At 46.3% G+C, this 20,488-nt stretch overlaps 1 protein-coding gene across 1 annotated transcript in view; it reads left to right on the forward strand.

Annotated features, from left to right (window-relative positions):
- The window catches only part of ADAP1 (ArfGAP with dual PH domains 1), a 69,747-nt gene that overhangs the window by 34,889 nt on the left and 14,370 nt on the right, over positions 1-20,488 (forward strand). The window contains exons 5-7 of the mRNA XM_083413681.1: positions 9,916-10,028; positions 13,313-13,459; positions 17,334-17,417. Coding sequence (XP_083269807.1) covers positions 9,916-10,028; positions 13,313-13,459; positions 17,334-17,417 — 344 coding nt within the window. The remainder of the gene's footprint in view (positions 1-9,915; positions 10,029-13,312; positions 13,460-17,333; positions 17,418-20,488) is intronic.

Genomic DNA, 20,488 nt, shown 5'->3' on the forward strand with positions numbered 1-20,488 from the left:
AATGTTAAGTTTTATGGGGGGATGTGGAGCTGAAAAGATCAGCGCAGTCGGGATTGGCACCCAGGGCCGAAATTACCCTTCTGGGCAATGCAGAAGTAAAATCGCATTGCTGGTGAGGGGAGGGTGCCTTTTTCCCAGGCAGCAGGGGAGCTTGCCACAAAGCGGACTCATGGCTCCTCGATCAATTACATCATCCTGTCTTGCAGGGGGAATGAGTCATCCAGAGAGGCTGCTGAGTTTCTCGTCCCTGGGCACCAGGGAGCTGGCTCTAATGCCCAGCACACGCTTCCCAGGGGGAGGCCTGGTGCCTGGAGGCGTTTGTTATTTTGCCGTCAAAGAGCAGTGCGCGTGTCAATGCAGAACGCACTTCCTCAGATAATAGCTGCAGCCTCCGTCTGCGGCTCAGGTTAGCAACTCACGTAAATATGGTGCAGTGGAAGGGATCAGAGGAGCCACTGCCATCTTCAACCTGGTGCCCTCCCCCCTTTATTATTATTATTATTATTTATTTTTTCCTCCCCCCTTTTTTATTATTACAGCTCGCATCCTCCCTGGCCATTGGGCATTGTGGCTGGGGCTGATGGGAGTCTGAGTTAGAGGCAGGTGAATCTGCCAGTTTGGGTTTCTCATGTTTTTCTAAACCTAAGTTCAGTTCTCCACATTAGTTTGCAATTTAACACCCACACACCCCCGCATGAAAATTCACCAGCATTTTAATGTGAATTTTCCCAATATACACATCGTTGTGTGCAGTTTTGTTTTGCCTACTATACACATTTTTGCACAGAGCTTTCCTCAAATAGAATGCATTTTGCATGTTAATGTCACTTATTATATGCACTCCTATGCACACTTTACATCTTTATACACGTTACCTGGCTGGAGAATTAATTTTGAAGGGAATGTCCATTAGGTGGATTCACCTTTAAATGCAAGCTGGATCTAGGTTCTTCCCCCATCCCTATTGTAATACAAAACATCAAGAAGGGATCAGATTGGGAAAGGCTGAACCAAACCTTATGTAGCACTTTCACCAACATGAGAAAGACAGTAGCTCAGTGGGGGTGCAGCTTCCTGCATGCAGAAGGTCTTGGATGTGATCGTCAGCAACTCCAGGTACGGTTGGGAGAGACCCCTGCCCCAAACCCTGCTGCCAGTCAGTGTAGAGTAGACTGTACTAAGCTAGATGAATCACTGGTCTGATTCAGTCTAATTCAGTATAAACCAGTTTCCTAGGTTCCTATATAATTCAGAATCATGAAGACTGGACCCTTACTTCCCTTTTAAGGAGAGTGCCATAAGCTCAGACTAAATGTGCTGCATTGAGTCCTAAGTAAGTCCAGGTATCCTGATCCACCGGCTTATGGGAGTGGTTTGGTTCAGGTATCTTCTTCTTCTTCTTTGGTGATCTCTCGTAGCCGAATAAGATGGTCTTCCATAAACACGGTTTTAACAGTGAGTCTGTAAGTGACTGTGGAGGCCAGTTCTGGAGCCACATGTCCTTCCACAGTGGAGACATAAGTTTCCGGGTGGGAGTTGATCACGGTGTGGATTTGCCAAGCGTGCCTTCCTCTTAGCATGTTTCTCCTTTTTGTCCTGAGTTCAAGCTTCTTTGAAGCTCATGACACTTTTGGTAAAGGCTGTTCTCCAAGTGAGGCGCTCGCAAGCCAGTGTTTCCCAGTTGTTGGTTTTTATGCTACATTTTTTTCGATTTGCCTTGAGAGAGTCTTTAAACCTCTTTTGTCAATCACCAGCATTACGAGGATGCAGGGACACCAAACAAGGATGCTTTATTAAAGAAAGGTGCAGACTTACAGCAAAGCAGCCTGTCTTTGTAGATGCCAGACGAACACTGTAGCAAGGAGATGGCTTGTCCACGCCCAAGCAAACATGCAGACATTATTTATACACAAAGCAGCATACTTTGTGCAGAACTGCCCATCAATTCACTTGGCCAGTTGAGGGCATAGGTGGCAAATAGCCAGATCTTACAGGTAGCTCCCCTTTCTGGACTCACAGTCCAAGGATAACATCACAACAAGCCAATTGCTTTATATCAAAGCAATTGAATATAAGCACACCTGAGCTCATTGCTGCTACAACAACTGCCAGTTAATCGGGAGGTTATCTCGATTATCAAGATGCCATCAGCAAAGCTTTTGGAACTGATCATCTTTGGTTCAACACAGCAGGTGGGAATGCCCTGCCTTTCCATGAGCCAGCTGGACCATCTGTAGCCTCTGGTGCACAAATTATCAGGTGGTCTCCTTTTGCAGGTGGGAGAGGAACTTAAGGAAGAGGGGGAAAGCATCCCAGGTGTTCGAGCTGGAGGCTGCTGAAGAGATAAAGTCAAGGGAATTAGGTCATCCTCTAAGGGCAGGCAAGGCTGTATATGTTTCAGCACTGCAGATGACAAAGCAGAGTTTCAGACAGGGCGCTGCAGAAAGGCTTCTGCCAGGGATGCTAATGAGAGCCCTGGGAAAAAAATATAGGGCTGTACGGTATTCACCTTTCCCCACTCCTCTACCCCGCTGCTCACAGACAGTTTTCACCTTGAAATCCTTGGTGCACCAGATAGCATCTATCCCAGCAATTTCGCCTGCAGAGGAAAACTATTTGCATTATTTAACAAGATGCTGGATGAGGGAGCCTGTCAGCACTTAACATCAGAAGAGTCTTTCTGGGTCATGCTGAGGCCCATTTGGTCCAGCATTCTGTTCTCACAGTGGCCAACCGGATGCCCATGGGGAGCCCCCAAGCAGAGGATGAGTTCAACATCGCTCTACCTGCATGTGGTCCTCAGTAACCGGTAGTCAGAGGCTACTGCCGAAACATAGCTCAGTCTAACCTACCTTGCAAGGCTGTTCTGAGTGCAAAACGGGAAGGGAGAGAACAACATACACCGTATTTTTCACTCCATAAGACGCACCTGACCATAAGACGCACCTAGTTTTTAGAGGGGGAATGCAACAAAAAAAATATTCTTTAAAGGGAGCGTGTGTGCGGTGCTTGCAGGCTTTTCCCTGAGGAGGGAGAAGGACAGCCCATCACTGACGGGCTGCCCTTCTCACTCCTCAGGGAAAAGCCCCCAAGAGCCGCACTCCCTTTAAAGAGCTGTGCGGAGTATGTGGGGGAAGGGACTTAGGGGCTATCCCAGAAGCCAGAACAGCAAGAGGGAGCGCTGCGCAGCGATCCCTCTCGCTGCTCTGGCTTCTGGGATAGCCACGCGAAGCCTCCTCAGGGCAGTGGGATGAAGGCTCCCTGTGCCCTGAAGAGGCTTTGTGTGGCTAAGCCAGAAGCTAGAACAGCAAGAGGGAGCGCAGTGCAGCAATCCCTCTTGCTGTTCTGGCTTCTGGGATAGCTGCACAGCCTGCATTTGCTCCACAAGACGCCCTTACTTTTTAGGAGGGAAAAAGTGCATCTTATAGAGCAAAAATACGGTACATGGCCTTCAGAACTGTGAAGGGAAACTGGGAAACTGGAGTATCGTAAGTGTGGATGACTAGTTGATAAATGAACAAGCCACGGGGCAGAGTGGACTTATGCATGTTCCACTATCATGCACAATGACCCAGAAAGCATCCCGTGCAAATCAGGGGCTGCCTGCTTTGGTTTACAGACATCTGAGCAACTTAGGTCCAAGGTACCTTAGGGACCTGAGATCATCCCCTGAGCTGGCAAGGCTCATCAGCAGACACCTTCTGCTACAACCTATAAATGCTGGCTGGAAACTTCTCTGTGCTGCCAAGCTTATGCAGGCTGTTAAGATAACATCTATCTGCCAAAACCCCCATGTCCCTATTTTCCAGGGACAGTCCCAGATTTGCAGAAGCTGTCACGGTTTCTGATCTGATCCCAGAATGTCGTGCTTTCCCTTAAGGCATCCCTATTTTCATTGGAGAAATGTTGGAGGGTATCATCTGATCCCCCGAGCCATCTGAAGGCAGCCCTGTATAGGGAAGTTTTTCAATGTTTAATGTTTCGTTATTTTGTTATATATGTTGGAAGCCACCAAGAGTGGCTGGGACAACCCAGTCAGATGGCTGGGGCATAAATAGTAAAATAATAATAATAATAATAATAATAATAATAATAATAATGGAATAAAAGGTAAAAGGACCCCTGACCATTAGGTCCAGTCATGACCCACTCTGGGGTTGTGGCACTCATCTTGCTTTATTGGCCCAGGGAGCCGGCGTACAGCTTCTGGGTCATGTGGCCAGCATGCCTAAGCCCCTTCTGGCGAAACTAGAGCAGTGCATGGAAACGCCGTTTACCTTCCCGCCGGAGCGGTACCTATTTATCTACTTGCACTTTGATGTGCTTTCGAACTGCTAGGTTGGCAGGAGCAGGGACTGAGCAACGGGAGCTCACCCTGTTGCGAGGATTCGAACCGCCGACCTTCTGATCAGCAAGTCCTAGGCTCTGTGGTTTAACCCACAACGCCACCCATGTCCCTGATAATGGAATAGGATGTACCTATTTTCATTGGAGAAATGTTGGAGGGTATGTGTATGTAATGGTCAGCGGATTTCCAATTTTAAATGTTTATGCTGTTTTTATTGCATATGCATATGGTTGTCACAGACCGCTTTGGTTTTGTTTTTAATGAGCAGTGGCACACCAATATTTCCAGAAATAAAAATAAATAAAATCCAGCAGCACTTGAATGGGGGAGATGCCTGCTTCTTTTTGACAAGAGATGCCGTGAGCATTTTACCAAGCTTTTGTCTGATAGTTTAGCGAGAAAGACACTTTGGTTGCTGGCTGTATTTCACCGTATTGATTTCTAGCGCCTGGGAAGCAAAAGCTATCAATCCTTCCTTTCAAAATGTTCCTTTGGCTGTGATGAAAAGGGAAACAATTCTATAAGGGATGGAAATTTGTTACAGATCTCTTTCCCCCCCCCCCATCATTTTCTCCTTTAAGCCTTAAAAGGAGAGGTGTTCCACAAGCTATTACTTGTACCAAGGGTCTTTTTTTTTTTAATTGTGCAATTGGACACGAAATGTGCAGTTGGAAAGTTGATAATGTGCAGCTTGAATGAGGATGGCAAGGGGAATTGGACGTGCAAGGCATCAGCGTTTATTAAGCCCTTAAATGGCAGGCAGTGCCAGAGACAGCAGGTACAGAAATTAGATGAAGGTAGAATGCGCCCAATTTCTACAGTTAAATTACTCAAACCATGTTAAAACACTGTTTTCTTTGTGGCCGGAACCTCCTCCTCTTCACCTTCACCTCCAGGCAGGTAATGTTTTGTCACAGATTGAAAAAATCGTCTTAAAAGTGTTCCCTGGGTGCTTTTTTAATTTTTGCAGCAGGGGTGGGGGTGGGGCATTCATAAATGAATCATCGCTGTACAGTAGATAAGAACTACCAACTTCTATGGAGAAACTACCCTTGGGAAAGAGTGTGAGCTAGGAGCCCAAAATGCTTTGTGTCCATTCAGCTTCTTGCTTCCTCTAGTGTTCGGTGTGTGGTGGGGAATTTGCTTTTTCGGAACAAAAACAGAAATGCACCTGACTCGCACCTGGCTCCATACCTATGACATCATCTTGAAAGCCTTCCTAGTCTGCTTTCCAAACCTGTCAACATGCTTTCCTCAGCTCCAATTGGCTGAGATTTGGGAGCGGAAGTAGCGGGTTGCTTCCTTCTGAGAAGCGAAGCGCCAAAGTTGTTGAAAGCCAAATATGGTGCATGGGTTTTAAAATGATTCGCACACCTTCCCCACCTTCTTTGACCCCTTGTGTAGTTGTGTTGTATATGTGATAAAGGGTGAAGGTCTCCTCCTTTGCTTGCCCCTCTGATGGTTTGAGTTTGTTGGTTAGCTTTTCTAATAGGGTGGTTTCCCATCCATTTTGGTCCCATACTTGCTCCTTTTTTTGTTACACAAAAGAAAAACTTTAATATTATTATTAGTAGTAGTACAGTGGTACCTCGGGTTAAGAACTTAATTCGTTCCGGAGGTCCGTACTTAACCTGAAACTGTTCTTAACCTGAAGCACCACTTTAGCTAATGGGGCCTCCTGCTGCTGCCGCACCGCCGGAGCATGATTTCTGTTCTCATCCTGAAGCAAAGTTCTTAACCTGAAGCACTATTTCTCGGTTAGCAGAGTCTGTAACCTGAAGCGTATGTAATCTGAAGCGTATGTAACCCGAGGTACCACTGTAGTATTATTATTATTACAGTCATACCTCATGTTATGTTTGCTTCATGTTACGTTTTTTCAGGTTGCGTCCCGCGGCGACCCAGAAGTACCAGAAAGGGTTACTTCAGGGTTTTGCCGCTCGTGCATGCGCAGATGCGCAAAATGACATCACACACATGCACAGAAGTGGCGAATTGCAACCCGTGCGTGTGCAGATGCGCCCCTGTGGGTTGCGTTCCTTTCATGTTGTGAACGGACCTCCGGTTCGCAACCAGAGGTACCACATCTGTATTATTATTATTATTATTATTATTATTAGGGTCACCCTTCCCATCAAAAGGAGTGGTTTTGATTTGGGACAACACCGCGACAAAGTACTCAGCAGCATCTAGCAAATGTATTTTTGCACCCATTACTCAGAGAACTGCGCCACAAAATTGGGAGGAGGGTGAATGTTTGTTTAAAAAAATGTGAACTGAATTGAATGTCTCCTCTGCCCACTAATCCATATTTATGATGCCTTTCTTTGGGAATCTGAGAAGAAAATGATTCTTTCTTCTTTTAATGAAATGTCTCCTTCTGAATGAACATTCCCCAGCATTTGAGATCTACCACTCAGGCACTCTGCAGAATGACAGTCTTGGAAGGGAACCCCAGGGCTCATCCAGCCCAACCCCTGGCAATGCAGGAATCACAGCTAATATGTGAAGCTAAAACAGGAAGTGACTCCTCCTTCCACACACGTCAGATACAAAACAGGTCATATTTTATTGTCTTTTGAGGGGCCCAAATTGTTATCGGTGGCCTCCTTCTCACTTTACCTGCCAAGCCTCTGTGATTCGAGTGTGGAATACTGCTCAATTCCATGTTGCATCGCACATGATAGATCACAAGGAGGCTGATGAAGTTCTCCCTCGGGAAGGCTGACAGAAAACAGACAGGTACACAAGCGATGCCCGGAGGATATGGTTGATTAAACCATCAGGCTTGCTCAAGAGCTGACAGTCACGCTTCCTGAGCTTTGACAGTTTTAACAGTTCACTTCCTCGAATAACAAAACAGCAAGCAGTTTTTCTGCTGGAAGCATTCAGCCGGGTTGCTCAACGAGTCTTTTACAGACGTATGCCATATTTTAAAAAGCCTATTCTGATAAATGTCAGCGTGGTGTGGTGGGTAGAGGGTTGGACTCGGGTTCAAATCCCCACCCATGAAGCTCACTGTGTGACCTTGGGCCAGTCACAGAACAACAGAATCACAGAATTGTGGAGTTGGAAAGGACCACAAGGATCAACCCGTTGCTATGCATGAATCTTTTTGCCCAATGTGGGACTCGAACCCACAACTCTGTTATCCCAGGTGCTCATGCCTTCTCAGCCTTACTTACCCCACAAGGTTGTTGTGAGGGTAAAATTGGGGTGGCTGGGAGAACTATCTGTGCCACCTTGAGCTCATTAGAGGAAAAGTGGGATATAAATGAAGAGTGGGACCATCAAAATGTTGCTAAGAGCCTCATCTGCACGATGCATTTAAAGCAGTACTGCTCCACTTTAAGCAGCCATGGTCCCCCCCCCCAAGAATCCTGGGAACTGTAGTTGTGTGTGCATGTGGGTGTGTGAGAGGAGAAGGTTTGTCACTGGCCTAAGATTTCCTAGGGTGCTTCACGGGTGGAGCTGGATTTGAACCTGGGTCTTCCCAGTCTTAGTCCAGCACCCAAATCCAGGGCGGCCCAACTTTTCCTACCAAGTGGGCCACAAGAGTACAGCAACACAGAACCTGCGGGTCACACACTGCCTTGTTGAATGGGTGTGGGAGGGAGGCCAAAATTTCGCGCGCACACACACACACACAGACACACACACACACACAACCAGCGCTGGTGCTGCTTTCCCAAAACCAGTTAAGTGAGGTGCCAGTCTTTGGGAAGGAGGTGTGAGGCTCTGGCAAAGTCCTAGAGCCCTCCCACCTCCTTCCCAAAGCTGGAGAAGTGCTAATTTTCTTAGCTGAGCCTTGCCATTTTCTGTGAGAAAAACATGGAATGGAGTTGAGAGATGACCTAACCTGGGGAGAAAACAGCAAAGACCTGATGAAGAGAGCACAGCAGAGGTTATATTTTCTGAGAATCCTCCGGAAAAACAATCTCTCAAAGGACCTGTTGATGGCATTTTACCATTGTACTGTGGAGAGTGTATTAACTTATGGTCTGTGTGTGTGGTTTGGGAGCTGCACAGTCGGGGGAAAAACAATGCTGTCCAAGGTTGTAAAGACTGCAGAGAGAATAATTGGGTGCACTCTTCCCACCTTGGATCAAATCTATGCTTCCAGGTGCCATAAGAAAGCTGCAGAGATAGTGCATACCCTGGAAATGATCTCTTTCAGCTTCTGCCTTCTGGAAGGAGGTACAGGGTTATAAAGACTAGGACTAGCTGCCTGAGAAACAGTTTCTACCCAAATGCGATTTTGGTTTTAAACGCAGTGTAAGGAGTCTCTATGGGAGTATATTGTATTTAAAAATGGGGTACCAGAGTTTTTAGGGGGCTAACCAGGTTGGGATAGCTGGGATAGCAGGCTTGTTGGTTTTTGAATGTCTTATATAAATTTTTCAATTTTGTTGTTATGTATGGGACAATAACAATAAAGATTATCGTATCATATCATATTGGAAGCTGCCTTATACAGAGTCAGTGCATTGGACCACCTAGATAAGTATTGTCAACACTGGCTGGCAGCAGCTCTCCAGGATTACTGGCAGGGGTCTGGAGAAGCCAGGGATTGGATCTAGAACCTTGTGCAAGCAAAACAGTTGCTCTTCTGTTGAGCTGCAGCTCTTTCCCAAAGCAAGCTATGGCTAGTTCCCCCACCACCACCCTGATATTTACAAATGGAATGTGACAAGCTAAACTGTTAACATACTTATGGAAATGACCAAAATACAATTTGCTTAATGGCTTTGTTGCGGCCATTCCAGATAAAGCCAGTGGAAGGAGTGAAAGCTTCATCCTGGATCTGTCTGCTGTTGCCTTGGCTACTTCTAAATGAAATTGCACAGATTCCTAAGACTCTAGTCCTGTGGTCTAAATCACTGAGCCTCTTGGGCTTGCCAATTAGAAGGTCAGCGGTTCGAATCCCCGCGACGGGGTGAGCTCCCATTGCTCTGTCCCAGCTCCTGCCAACCTAGCAGTTCGAAAGCATACCAGTGCAAGTAGATAAATAAATACCACTGCAGCGGGAAGCTAAACGGCGTTTTCATGTGCTCTGGTTTCTGTCATGGTGTTCTGTTGCGCCAGAAGTGGCTTAGTCCTGCTGGCCACATGACCCGGAAATCTGTCTGTGGACAAACACTGGCTCCCCCAGCCTGAAAGTGAGATGAGCGCCGCAACTCCATAGTCACCTTTGACTGGACTTAACTTACACATACTATCTTAAGTAGACTGCTGCTTCCTCTTAGGGATGCTCCTCTCAGGCTCTCCTTTTCCTTTTCTTAAGTTCAGGTCTTCACATTTGCCCAGCAGCCAAGAGATCAGAGCAGCATATGAGGATCTGACATCTAACCGGAGGGAGACTGTGGCAACCACCTCAGTGCCAAAAAAGGCTAATAATAAAAATAAAAATTTGTTTATATATCGCCCATCTGACTGGGTTGCCCCAGCCACTCTGGGCGGCTTCCAACAAATTAAAACATCAATTCCCCTTCCCTCTGTTTTTCCTTTCAAAAAGTTGTGATGGGAAGTATATATTTCTCCGTTGTTGTTATTCTGTCCCTCCATAGGGTACCGGGAAGGATTTCTCTGGAAGAGGGGCCGTGACAACGGGCAGTTCTTGAGCAGGAAATTCGTGCTTTCAGAACGGGAAGGTGCCCTGAAGTATTACAACAAAAATGACGTAAGAGAACAGGGGTTGGTTCCAAGGGGCTGGTCCTTTTTTCAGTTTTGAATAGCTAGCAGATCACGTAATGGGGCCACGAGGCTCCTGTTGCTGCTTCTTTTTTTGAAATCATTTTTATTTATTACAAAGAATAAATAAATGCAAACTAGTAAAAATGTATCTGTAAAAGGAGATTCTCCGAATCTCGAGACTTCCCCTCCTCCCCTCCATGGGGTCTCATTTTAAACATCTAGTTGCATATTCATCCGTGCTCCAGTTTTTATATCAAACCATATTGTCCATAATAATTTTTACACTGCAAGTGAGTCAAAATCCTGCTCTTGTTTCCATCTGCTTACAGTGGTCTCTTCTTATTATTTTTTATAAAAAAAAAATGGATTTTACATTTTTATCATATTACAACGTATCAGATCATCAAACTCAACAAGATATATTCCCCCAGTCGTCCCCCCCCCCCGACTTCCCTCAACTTCCTCTTCTGGTCCTCCCCCCATAATAACTCCCCCTGCTTGCTTTCAAATATCTTCATATGGTATCTCTATATTAATTGCTTACAGTGGTCTCCTAATTAACTTATAATTCCCGCCCCCATCCTTTTATAAAGTTTTTATCCTCTTGGTTTCTGAGTTTTCCAGTCAGCTTTGCCATCTTGGCATAGTCCATCAGCTTGGTTTGCCACTCCTCTCTGGTAGGGACAAGACTAGTGATGCTTATTCGCCAACACCTTGCTACCTCATTTTTATCACTTACGTAGCACCATCGGGGGCTGTGCCATTGTGTGGAGCACACCAAGGAAGGTCTCAGCCCCAAGGAACTTCAAATCTAAAATCTGACACGGGGAAGCAGCAGCGAAAGGCAGGGGGGAGGAACCTTCCTTGGACCGAGGGCCAGACCCCCACCTGGTCCACCTTCTGGGGTCCATGTGCTGGTGATGGGAGGAGCGAGAGGCAAAAGTGTGCAAGGGAGGGGAACTTGTCACTGCAGGAAGAGGAGACACCCATGGCTCTTCACCTGCCTGACTCATCTCTGCCTCTTGGCCCCGCTCCTCTCCTGCTTCTGCCTCTGATTCTGGACTGCTCTCTGCCACAGACTCTCCCAGCTCACTAAGCCCTGTCATGCCTTCTGACACCTCCCCCCCCCCCAGCCTGCTCCCTCTGAGCAATCATCATTGTCCCACCACCACTGCCCGGGCTCTGAGTCTTCTTCCCTGGGGGTTCCCCAGCTGGTTGCTCCCACCACTCCTCTATGCCCAACCAGTCTGTGACGCTTGTGGACTTCCTGGAAAAGCAGGGACAGGCCCACAGCATGCAGTGAAACACATCCAGCACACATTTGAAACACACCACTCCCCTCCAGGAATCCTGGAAACTGTAGCTTGCTGAGAATTGTATCTCTGTGAAGGTGAAACTACAGTTCCCATGATGCTGGACTAGGTATGCCTTTGGTCTAATCCAGCAGGGTCTCCTACCTGGGCTTGGTCATGGGTGTAGTTGCACAGGCTGGGTGAGTCAAGACTTGTTTCTGGCCCTTCTGACTTCCACATGGGTTCGCCCACAAGTTTGCTCAGAATCTGGAGTCATCATCACTACCAAGAATCAGAACGCAACTTCTTCAAAAAGCCCGTCCTTAAGAAAGCCACATGTTGGCCGTGCCCTGGAAAATGGAGGTGTGGTTGCACCAGGGTTCCATAGAAGTTATGTTGCAAGCCGTCCTCTTTTCCCAGGAAGCCAGTTTTAGATACGACCACCTTTACCGCCCCTTTCTCCAGGGCATTTCCAAGCTGCACTATTGCACCCACCTACTTAGGAGTAAGCCCCATTGAAATCAGTGCTGTTTGCTTTCAAGTAGACATGATTTGGATTACTCTGTCAAAGGGGATTTCCCAGTGAGTGGGCTAAGACGTTGCTGCTCTTTCTTTCATATGGCTGGAGCCGTCTTGACCCTTGGGGAAGTGAAAGTCCACAGCATTCCATCACGAACCACTGCTATCTAACTGGGTGTGGAAGATGGGTGGATTCCCCCTCTTCCCAGCTATTTCAAAAGACTGGTCATGGTGTTGATCTCATCCACCATAATAAAGGGAACTGTTCCGTGTAGATAGATAAATAAAACTTTATTCGCATTAGCCAATGGCCACAGCAACAGTAAAACATTACAGTATACGCAGAAAAGGAAATTTGATATAAAAGCACAATTTAAAGTTCCATGTTGGTGAATCCATATGTCATTTAACTGATTGTTGGCCTAGCCTACTTATTTCCATTTTTTAATTGACTTAGGCATTTGAGCTGCTGCCCCAGGCTGCACTTGTGCCATACATCTAACACATACGTCACTTCCCCCAAAGAATCCTGGGAACTGTAGTTAGTTAAAGGTGCTGGGAACTGTTATTCTGAGGGGTAAACTACAGTTCCCAGGATTCTTTAGGAGGAAGTCATGTACAGTGGTGCCCCGCAAGACGAATGCCTCGCAAGACGGAAAACCCGCTAGAAGAAAGGGTTTTCCATTTTGGAGGTGCTTCGCAAAACGAATTTCCTATGGGCTTGCTTCGCAAGACGAAAATGTCTTGCGAGTTCCTGCGATTTTTTTCCGCTCCCCACCCCCTTTTTCTAAGGCACTAAGCTGCTAATAGCCTTTTAGCAGCTAATCCGCTAATCCCTTAAGCCTTTAATAGCCGCTAATAGCCGCTAAACCGCTAATAGCGCTAATCCGCTAATGCGGTTGCTTCGCAAGATGAAAAAACCGCTAGACGAAGAGACTCGCGGAACGGATTCTTTTCGTCTTGGGGGGCACCACTGTATTATAAATGTATGCCGTGTACGCAACCACAGACCAAATATCTGGGAATCTCCCAGGGAACAGGACCATAGATCACTGATAAGTATTGTATGCGTTTTGCATGTAGAAGATTCAACTCGTGGCATTGCTAGTGAAGCAGAACAGAGTTTCAGGTTATATTGAGTGTTTTTCAATAGAATAATAGAATGCATTGCAGGGGGTTGGACTAGATGACCCTCAGAGTCCCCTCTAACTCTACAATTCTTTACCACTGTACATTATCAAGCTAATTCTTTTTCGGGGGGGACAGAGCACTTTTTTGCACATTTCTCTGGGGTGTATGTGTGTGGTCAGGCCCCCTTTGCCCTTCCTGGAGCTACTGGATCAAGGCTGCACTCTCAGTAAAAGTGCTCTTTTGTTTTGAACGCCTGTGTTTTGCAGAGCATCCTTCTGCCTTTGCCTTGGCTTCTTACTGCTCTCGGTTTCCTCCCCCCCCCCCCCAGGCAAAAGAACCCAAAGCAATCATGAAGATTGAGCACCTGAACGCCACTTTCCAGCCTGCCAAAATCGGGAACCCGCATGGGCTGCAAATCACGTACTTGAAAGACAACAGCACAAGGAACATCTTTGTTTACCATGAAGATGGCAAGGTGGGAGCTCTGAAGTAAGAAAGGAGGCTGCTGTAAGAGCCGCCTTGCATGTGTCATAAGGAAAGGGCAGTAGAGAGCACCCATGGGTGGGGCTTGCACATTCCCCATGTTTTTTGTGCCAACAAAGAAACTGTGGCATCTCTCCCAGCTTTGTACCATCTGGGCAGAGAAGAAATAATTATATTGTGATGGCGATGATGATTTCTTACCTGCTTTTCAATGACCAGGGTAAAGAGGTGCATCTTCAGCACATGATGACAATCTAGTCCCAGATGTACCTCTTTCGGACAAGAGTCCTGCATTTTAGGGGCTGTTGCAGAGGAGGCCCTCCCTCTGGCTGCCATTCCCTTAATTTCTGAGGGTGTGGGACCTACCAAGAGGGCCATCCATTCTGTAGATCTTAAGACTTAGATATTGAATGGAGATCTGCTGGAGCTGTCCAGCACCTGACAGTGGAGATTAGGCAACAGACTGTAGGTTTCAACAAAGTGGATGTAGAGGGCAGAAAAAGGTTTGAAATCTTCAGGACCTTGGAGAGCTCCTAGGCAAGTTAGATGTTGCCTTGACAGGAGTCGCATGCATGGCATGATGTTTGGAGGAACAAAGAAGCTGCTTTAATACCAGCTCAGACTGTTTGCCCATTTCCAATACAGCAGATGCTCTTCTGTTGAGTCCTGGACCTTCCTTGCCACCATGTTGGGTGCATCAAATATCGCTCAATGTGTTTTTGTGTTGCACCTGTTCCTGTTGCAAGTGCAAAATACCAGATGCATTGTGAGACCAAAATATACATAGGAGGCTTAGTTTGGTCAGAATCGAGTAAACACTTCCAGAGCTAATGCTAAATACATTACTTCTGGCAAATGAGCCACCATAGCCGGTAGAGGGCCGTGAAGATTTGTTTCCAGGGCTTTCTGCTACCCATGTACTATCTGAAACCCAAGGGGTGCATTGGTTGCCAGCTGTTAAATATATTGGCATTATTTTTAGCTCTCCTGCCCCACTAATAACCCTGGAGAGCTGCTGCCAGCCAGTGTAGAACAGTACTGAACTAGATGGACCAGTGGTCTGAGTTGGTATAAGGCAACCTCCTATGTCCCTTTGTGGGGCTGATGGGAGTTGGAGTTCAACAACATCTGGAAAGGGCCACAAATCCCCCACCGCTGCCGTACAGTATCATTTAGTACTTCAGTATAATGGCTCTGGAGGAGGAGAAGGATTCTGTTCTGGGTTACCTGGAGTCAGGAGATGTCACCTGATCAGAAAAGGTTTGAGATCCACCTCGCCAGTCCTCAGTTCCTTTCATTTTCTTCTTGCGGTTTTCAGATGCAGATAGGTCGGTAGATATTTGCACCAGCCATTGCAATGTGCATATATGCAACTAAGCAGATCAGATTCCCATACTAAATTAGTGATACGGCTTAAAGCTCAGAGAGCATCACTGCGGCCCCTACTTTAGTGCCTGTCACTAGGAATATGTTTGCTAGGAATAGTTAGTCCATGCTGTCACCCGCTTATCTTGATCTGCAAGGAGAAAAGTCGCGTTGTCATCATCAGCTGAGTTCCCTGGGTGAGGTAATATTAATAAAGGTGATTAACTCCTTATGCAGATCTCTTTGCAAAGAGCTCCATAGCAGTGCCCAAAGCAATGTTCCAGCACCACCATCCCCTTGTGTGGACAGATGCTGTTTGTTTTGAGACAGTTGCCCTCTCACTGACTTGCAGAAAATGTGCATATGCTGCTTTTATCAGGGTGGATGCAGATTTTTTCCACTATAATTTGAAGAGAGGTAAAAAAAGCTGTGACTGGTCCATCTGCTGCACAGCTGCTAACTATTGATGGGCAATGTCTTCCTTCTTAAGGTCATAGATTCAGTGAATCACATAATTCGTTTTGAATCCTAGACTCCTGGACCTGTAGAGTTGGAAAGGGACCTTGAGGATTATCCAACCCAACCCCCACAATGCAGGAATATGCAGCTGTCCCATACAGGGATTGAACCTGCAACCTTGACGTTGGCAGCACTGTGCTCTAACCAACTGAGCTATCCTTTTATTCAGGGCATTTTACCCATAGGAACTAGGGGTGCAGGACACCCAGGCACTGGGCTTTCAGGTGCTCCAGGCTGAGGGTCCAGAGCCTGAGAGTTGAGTCTGGGGAAGAGCCTGCCCATTGCTTGGAGTGCCACAGCAGGCTCTTCTGCTGCGGGCAGCTCTGTGCCTCGAGTTCGGGGGCAACTGAGCCAGCGAGACACTGAGGTGGCCAGCCAGCTCTGCCCTCCTGCGCGCCTGGGACTGGGCAACGGGGGGGGGGGCACCAGGCGGATCTTTGCACCCTGGCGCCGCATATGCTTAAGACAGCCCTGCTTTTATTTACACTGAACTTGAACCAGGCAGCACTTCAAGGATGCCTTGAAACAGAGGGCTACCCTGTGTAAAGCATTTTGGTTTTCTGGATTTGACACCTCCCAGTGACTTGCAAAGTGCACCTTCTATGATCTGATAATATGATGATGATAATGATGATGATGATGATGATGATGATGATTAGAGATAAACCTGTGGTCCAGTAAGGTAGAAGAATCAAGCAAGGCAGTGTTAGGTTTCCCCATTTTTGCACCCCATTTTTGACAGGGCTGGCAAGCCTCGATCGGCTCTGATCCCTGCAAAAGCATACAAGGGTGAACTTAATTTACTAGACCTTGGGGACACAGCCCTGCTGACCTGCCTCTGCCTCTGCCTCTGCCTGCCCTTTCTCTGTCATCAGGGCACCACTTTGTAGCCGAAGCACCCTCTGCAGGCTGTCTCCCAGCCTTGCAGCAAATCTCAGCAGCAAGCTCTGGCCAGCAGGAGATTTCTTTAAATGGTGCTGCATTGATAATATACTGTGAAAGGTTGTTGCTACCATTACGCCTGTGGGCTTGCCTTCGAAATGAAATCCTCAAAGGTAGTGATCAAAAGGCTGTAGGTTTGCTAATACAGTCAAACCTTGGTTCCCGAATTAATATGTATTACTAATACATACTAATATGTATTAGTAATAGATAAAATACACGAGGCAGCTTACAAAAATATCAGTGAAATGCAAAACGATTAACCTCTCCCCCCCCCCCCCCCCGCAAGATGTCTAATGCAAGAAATTTTGCCTGAAAGCCACCTAGCTTAGGCAGGTCCCCATTATGCCAGACATTTGCAGCATACAGGAGTTCGGAAACCAATTTTGCGTTGAAAACCCTTAAGGCTGCTGGAACATATTTGCTGCCCTTTGTGAAAAAGAATCTGAGTATGGCTAGCTTTGTGATCTCCACCTTTTGAAGGTAGGTTTGCCAGTGGTGCTTCCAAGATCCTGTATGATGGAATGTGAGCCCTAGATAACTGAAGTATTTAATCTGTTCAAGGTTATGGCCATCCAGCACCCATTTAGACTGGGAGAAGCTTCTTTCGAATACTAAAATTTTAGATTTTTCATAATTAATGGATAAACCATTTCCAGAACAGTAATCAGAAAACTTCCTCAGCAGATATTTCAAACCCGGTCTAGAATGTGAGATGATGGCCTAGTCATTCGCATATAACAACAAGGGGGTCCTTCTCAATGCAAGCAATGAGTCGCCACGGAATAGGTAATTCCTAAGCTTATTAAGGACTGAGCCCCAGCAAACACAGTAGGACTTTGAAGGAAGCGCGCATAAGAATCGTGGCGAAGACCAGAATGCTACAAAAGCCTGCAGAAGTAACCACTGGCAAATTTAAATTGCATTTGAATTCAGATCAAATCAGAGTTGACCTGAGGCTGGTGCAGCATCTATGGACGTGCCCGTTGCTATCACTTCTGCCTCTTTCCCCTCAAATGTTGTTTTCTTCCTCCTCCCAGGAAATGGTGGACTGGTTCAACGCCATTCGCGCCGCTCGATTCCATTACTTACAAGTGGCATTTCCTGGAGCGAGCGACCTTGATGTGAGTTCCTCTTTCTCTCTCGCCTTTTCTCTTTCTTTCTTCATGCTTGATGTGTTGCTGTCAATGCCTGGGGAGAGCCCCCTAAATCTCTTCTGGGGTTCTGGGAGAGTCCCCTAAATCTCTTCTGGGGTTTTTCTCCCCATCCCTGTAGAGCTGATTTGCATAACCGGAAGTCCTTGTGGCTGAGAGATCTATTTTGTTGAATATTTCCCTATATTGCAGAAACAACAGAAGGAAATGGTCTCGCTGGCAGGATTTAAATAAACATTTGCAATTTTATTTACAGAGAACAAGAAGTACAACAATGTGATAACATAATATTGTAATAATAATAATTTTTTATTTATACCCCGGCCAAGTCTGGGCTCGGGGCAGCTAACACTGAACAGAAATACAGAAGAGAAATACCAAAAAGAAATACAGTAAAAACATTAAAAACAAAACAAAACAAAACAAACAGTTGATTAAAATATAAGTTAGAATACAGTTTAAAATGCAACTTAAAATGCAGCCTCGTTTTAGTGGTAGCCTATAGATCAAAGCCATAAGGGGAGAAAATGTGAAATATTCACCGGGGCCAACTATCCATGCTGGTCCTACATGGGCCAGCAAAAAGAGCCGAGGGAAAATTTATATACAAAATCCCATATAAGGGGTGCCATCAAAATAATAAATAAATGGGGGGGGGAATGTATCATCTGATGTAATAAACCAGAAATGGTAGTTGAGGGAAGTCAATGGGGGGGGGGGGGATTGGAAAATGTATGTTTAGCAATGGTATTGGATACTTGTTTTGAGAAAAGAAAATTAATAATATTTTTTTTAAAAAAAGAATAATATTTCCCTATAGGCTGCCTGGTATCCTGCCTGAAAAACCAAACAGCCCCTGCCAATCAGTGTAGACAATACTGAACTAGATGCTCTGACTCCCCCTGTTCCTAGGTGTTTCTAGTTGAGTGGTCAGGAAGGGACCATTACATTTCCGAGCATAATTCAAAGTGTTGGTGCTGACCTTTAAAGCCCTAAATGGCCTCGGCCCAGTATACCTGAAGGAACATCTCCACCCTCATCGTTCAGCTCAGACACTGAGGTCCAGCACCGAGGGCCCTCTGACGGTTCCCTCACTGCAAGAAATTAGGTTACAGGGAACCAGGCAGAGGGCCTTCTCAATAGTGGCGACCATCCTGCGGAACGCCCTCCCATCAGATGTCAAGGAGATGAGTAATTATATAACATTTAGGAAACTGCTGAAGGCAGCCCTGTATAGGGAAGCTTTTTAAGGTTTAAGGTTTTGCCATGTTTTTATATATGCTGGAAGCAGCCCAGAATGTCTCGGGCAACCCATCCAGATAGATTGGGTACAAATAAATTATTATTATTATTATTATTATTATTATTATTATTATTATCAGGACTGAATCTCCCAGTCTTTGGAGACGGCAGCCAGAGATGGCTTTTAATCATGCAACTGCACTGCTTAAGTAGTGGGAGAAAAAATGGCATTGTCTTCTCTCTTGCCCTTGGCCAAAAGAAATGGCTGATCAGCATTTCGGCTTGGCTGAATGTACTCCTTTGGATCATTGCAGTACATTTTGTGCTGATGGGGGTCCTTTGGAGTGACTTGTTCTTCCTCCCACTCTGAGGCTCTGCTTGTAGCAGAAATCAGGCCCTTTCGTGGATCCCCATAAGTATTTCAGCACGACACAGTCCTAGCTTATTCACCCCAATGGCCCAGATGGCTGCAGCCTGGATGGCTTGCTGTTTGCACATGTCTGTGATCAGCTGGTTAGAGCATGGTGCTGAGAATGCCCAGGTTGCAGGTTTGATCCCTGTATGGGGCAGCCGCATATTCCTGCATTGCAGGGGGTTGGACTAGATGATCCTCAGGGTCCCTTCCGACTCTACAGTTCTGTGATTTTATGGGGCTTCCTGAGTCAAACTACAGGTGCACCAAACCCAGAGGTTCTCCAGCCCTTTTCAGCCCTGCAAACAGGGAGATGCTGTGGACCTGACCTTCAGAGCAGGTGTTCTGTCCCTGAGCTACACTTTGTTTGTGACATTTGGACAAGTGGGGATGTTTCTTTGGCAGGGTTATGATTCAGAAGATTCAGGGCAGGCGAAAGGAAAAAACACTTTTCGCACATTGCAGAATTAACTTTATTCATTTATGTTGATTGCTTCCCAATACTCTGCCCTTCCTCCCACCAGAGCCCAGGGCAGCTAACAGCTTTCTCAAAAAATATGGCCTATGGAACTACCTGCCACAAGGTACGGTGTCGACCCCTTTGAAGAGGGAGTAGAGAAACTCATGAAGAAACCTTGAATGGCTAGAGAATAGCTAAATAGGAGCTTGTGGTTCAGAAGAATAGTGTCTCTTGATGCCAGGGTGTTATGTACTGAGTTGAATAGGATCCAAAATGCAGCAGTCCGATTGGTCCTAGAACAATAGGATTCAGAATGCAGCAGTCTGATTGGTCCACAGGAGCCATCCAATCCAGCTCCAGGTGGAAGTGAATACGCAACCTGATTGGCCTACAGGAGAATCCCGGAACTAGCCAATCACGTGGGGCCCATTGTGTAAATAATGTATATAAAGCAGACATTCTGGGGGAACTTCCATTCCTCCTCATCACTATGAGCTGAATAAGGAGCATGAAATCCACACTCGACTCCAAGTATATTTCACAGGGTGTTGTTGCTTTTTAATGGGAGGCAGAGAGCTGCTGCCTTTGTGCACAGGGACGGGGAACTTGTAGATTTCCAGATGCTAGCTAGACTGCAACAACAACCTATACAGTGGTACCTTGGGTTAAGTACTTAATTCATTCCGGAGGTCCATACTTAACCTGAAACTGTTCTTAACCTGAAGCACCACTTTAGCTAATGGGGCCTCCTGCTGCTGCTGTGCCCGCCGGAGCACAATTTCTGTTCTCATCCTGAAGCAAAGTTCTTAACCTGAAGCACTATTTCTGGGTTAGCGGAGTCTGTAACCTGAAGCGTATGTAACCTGAGGTACCACTGTTTCCTGCTCGTGGTGGCAAACACACAAACAATTAGAACAATTTGAAACC

The sequence above is a fragment of the Podarcis tiliguerta genome (assembly GCF_965153285.1).
Source record: "Podarcis tiliguerta genome assembly, chromosome: 14".
NCBI classification, from domain to species: domain Eukaryota; kingdom Metazoa; phylum Chordata; class Lepidosauria; order Squamata; family Lacertidae; genus Podarcis; species Podarcis tiliguerta.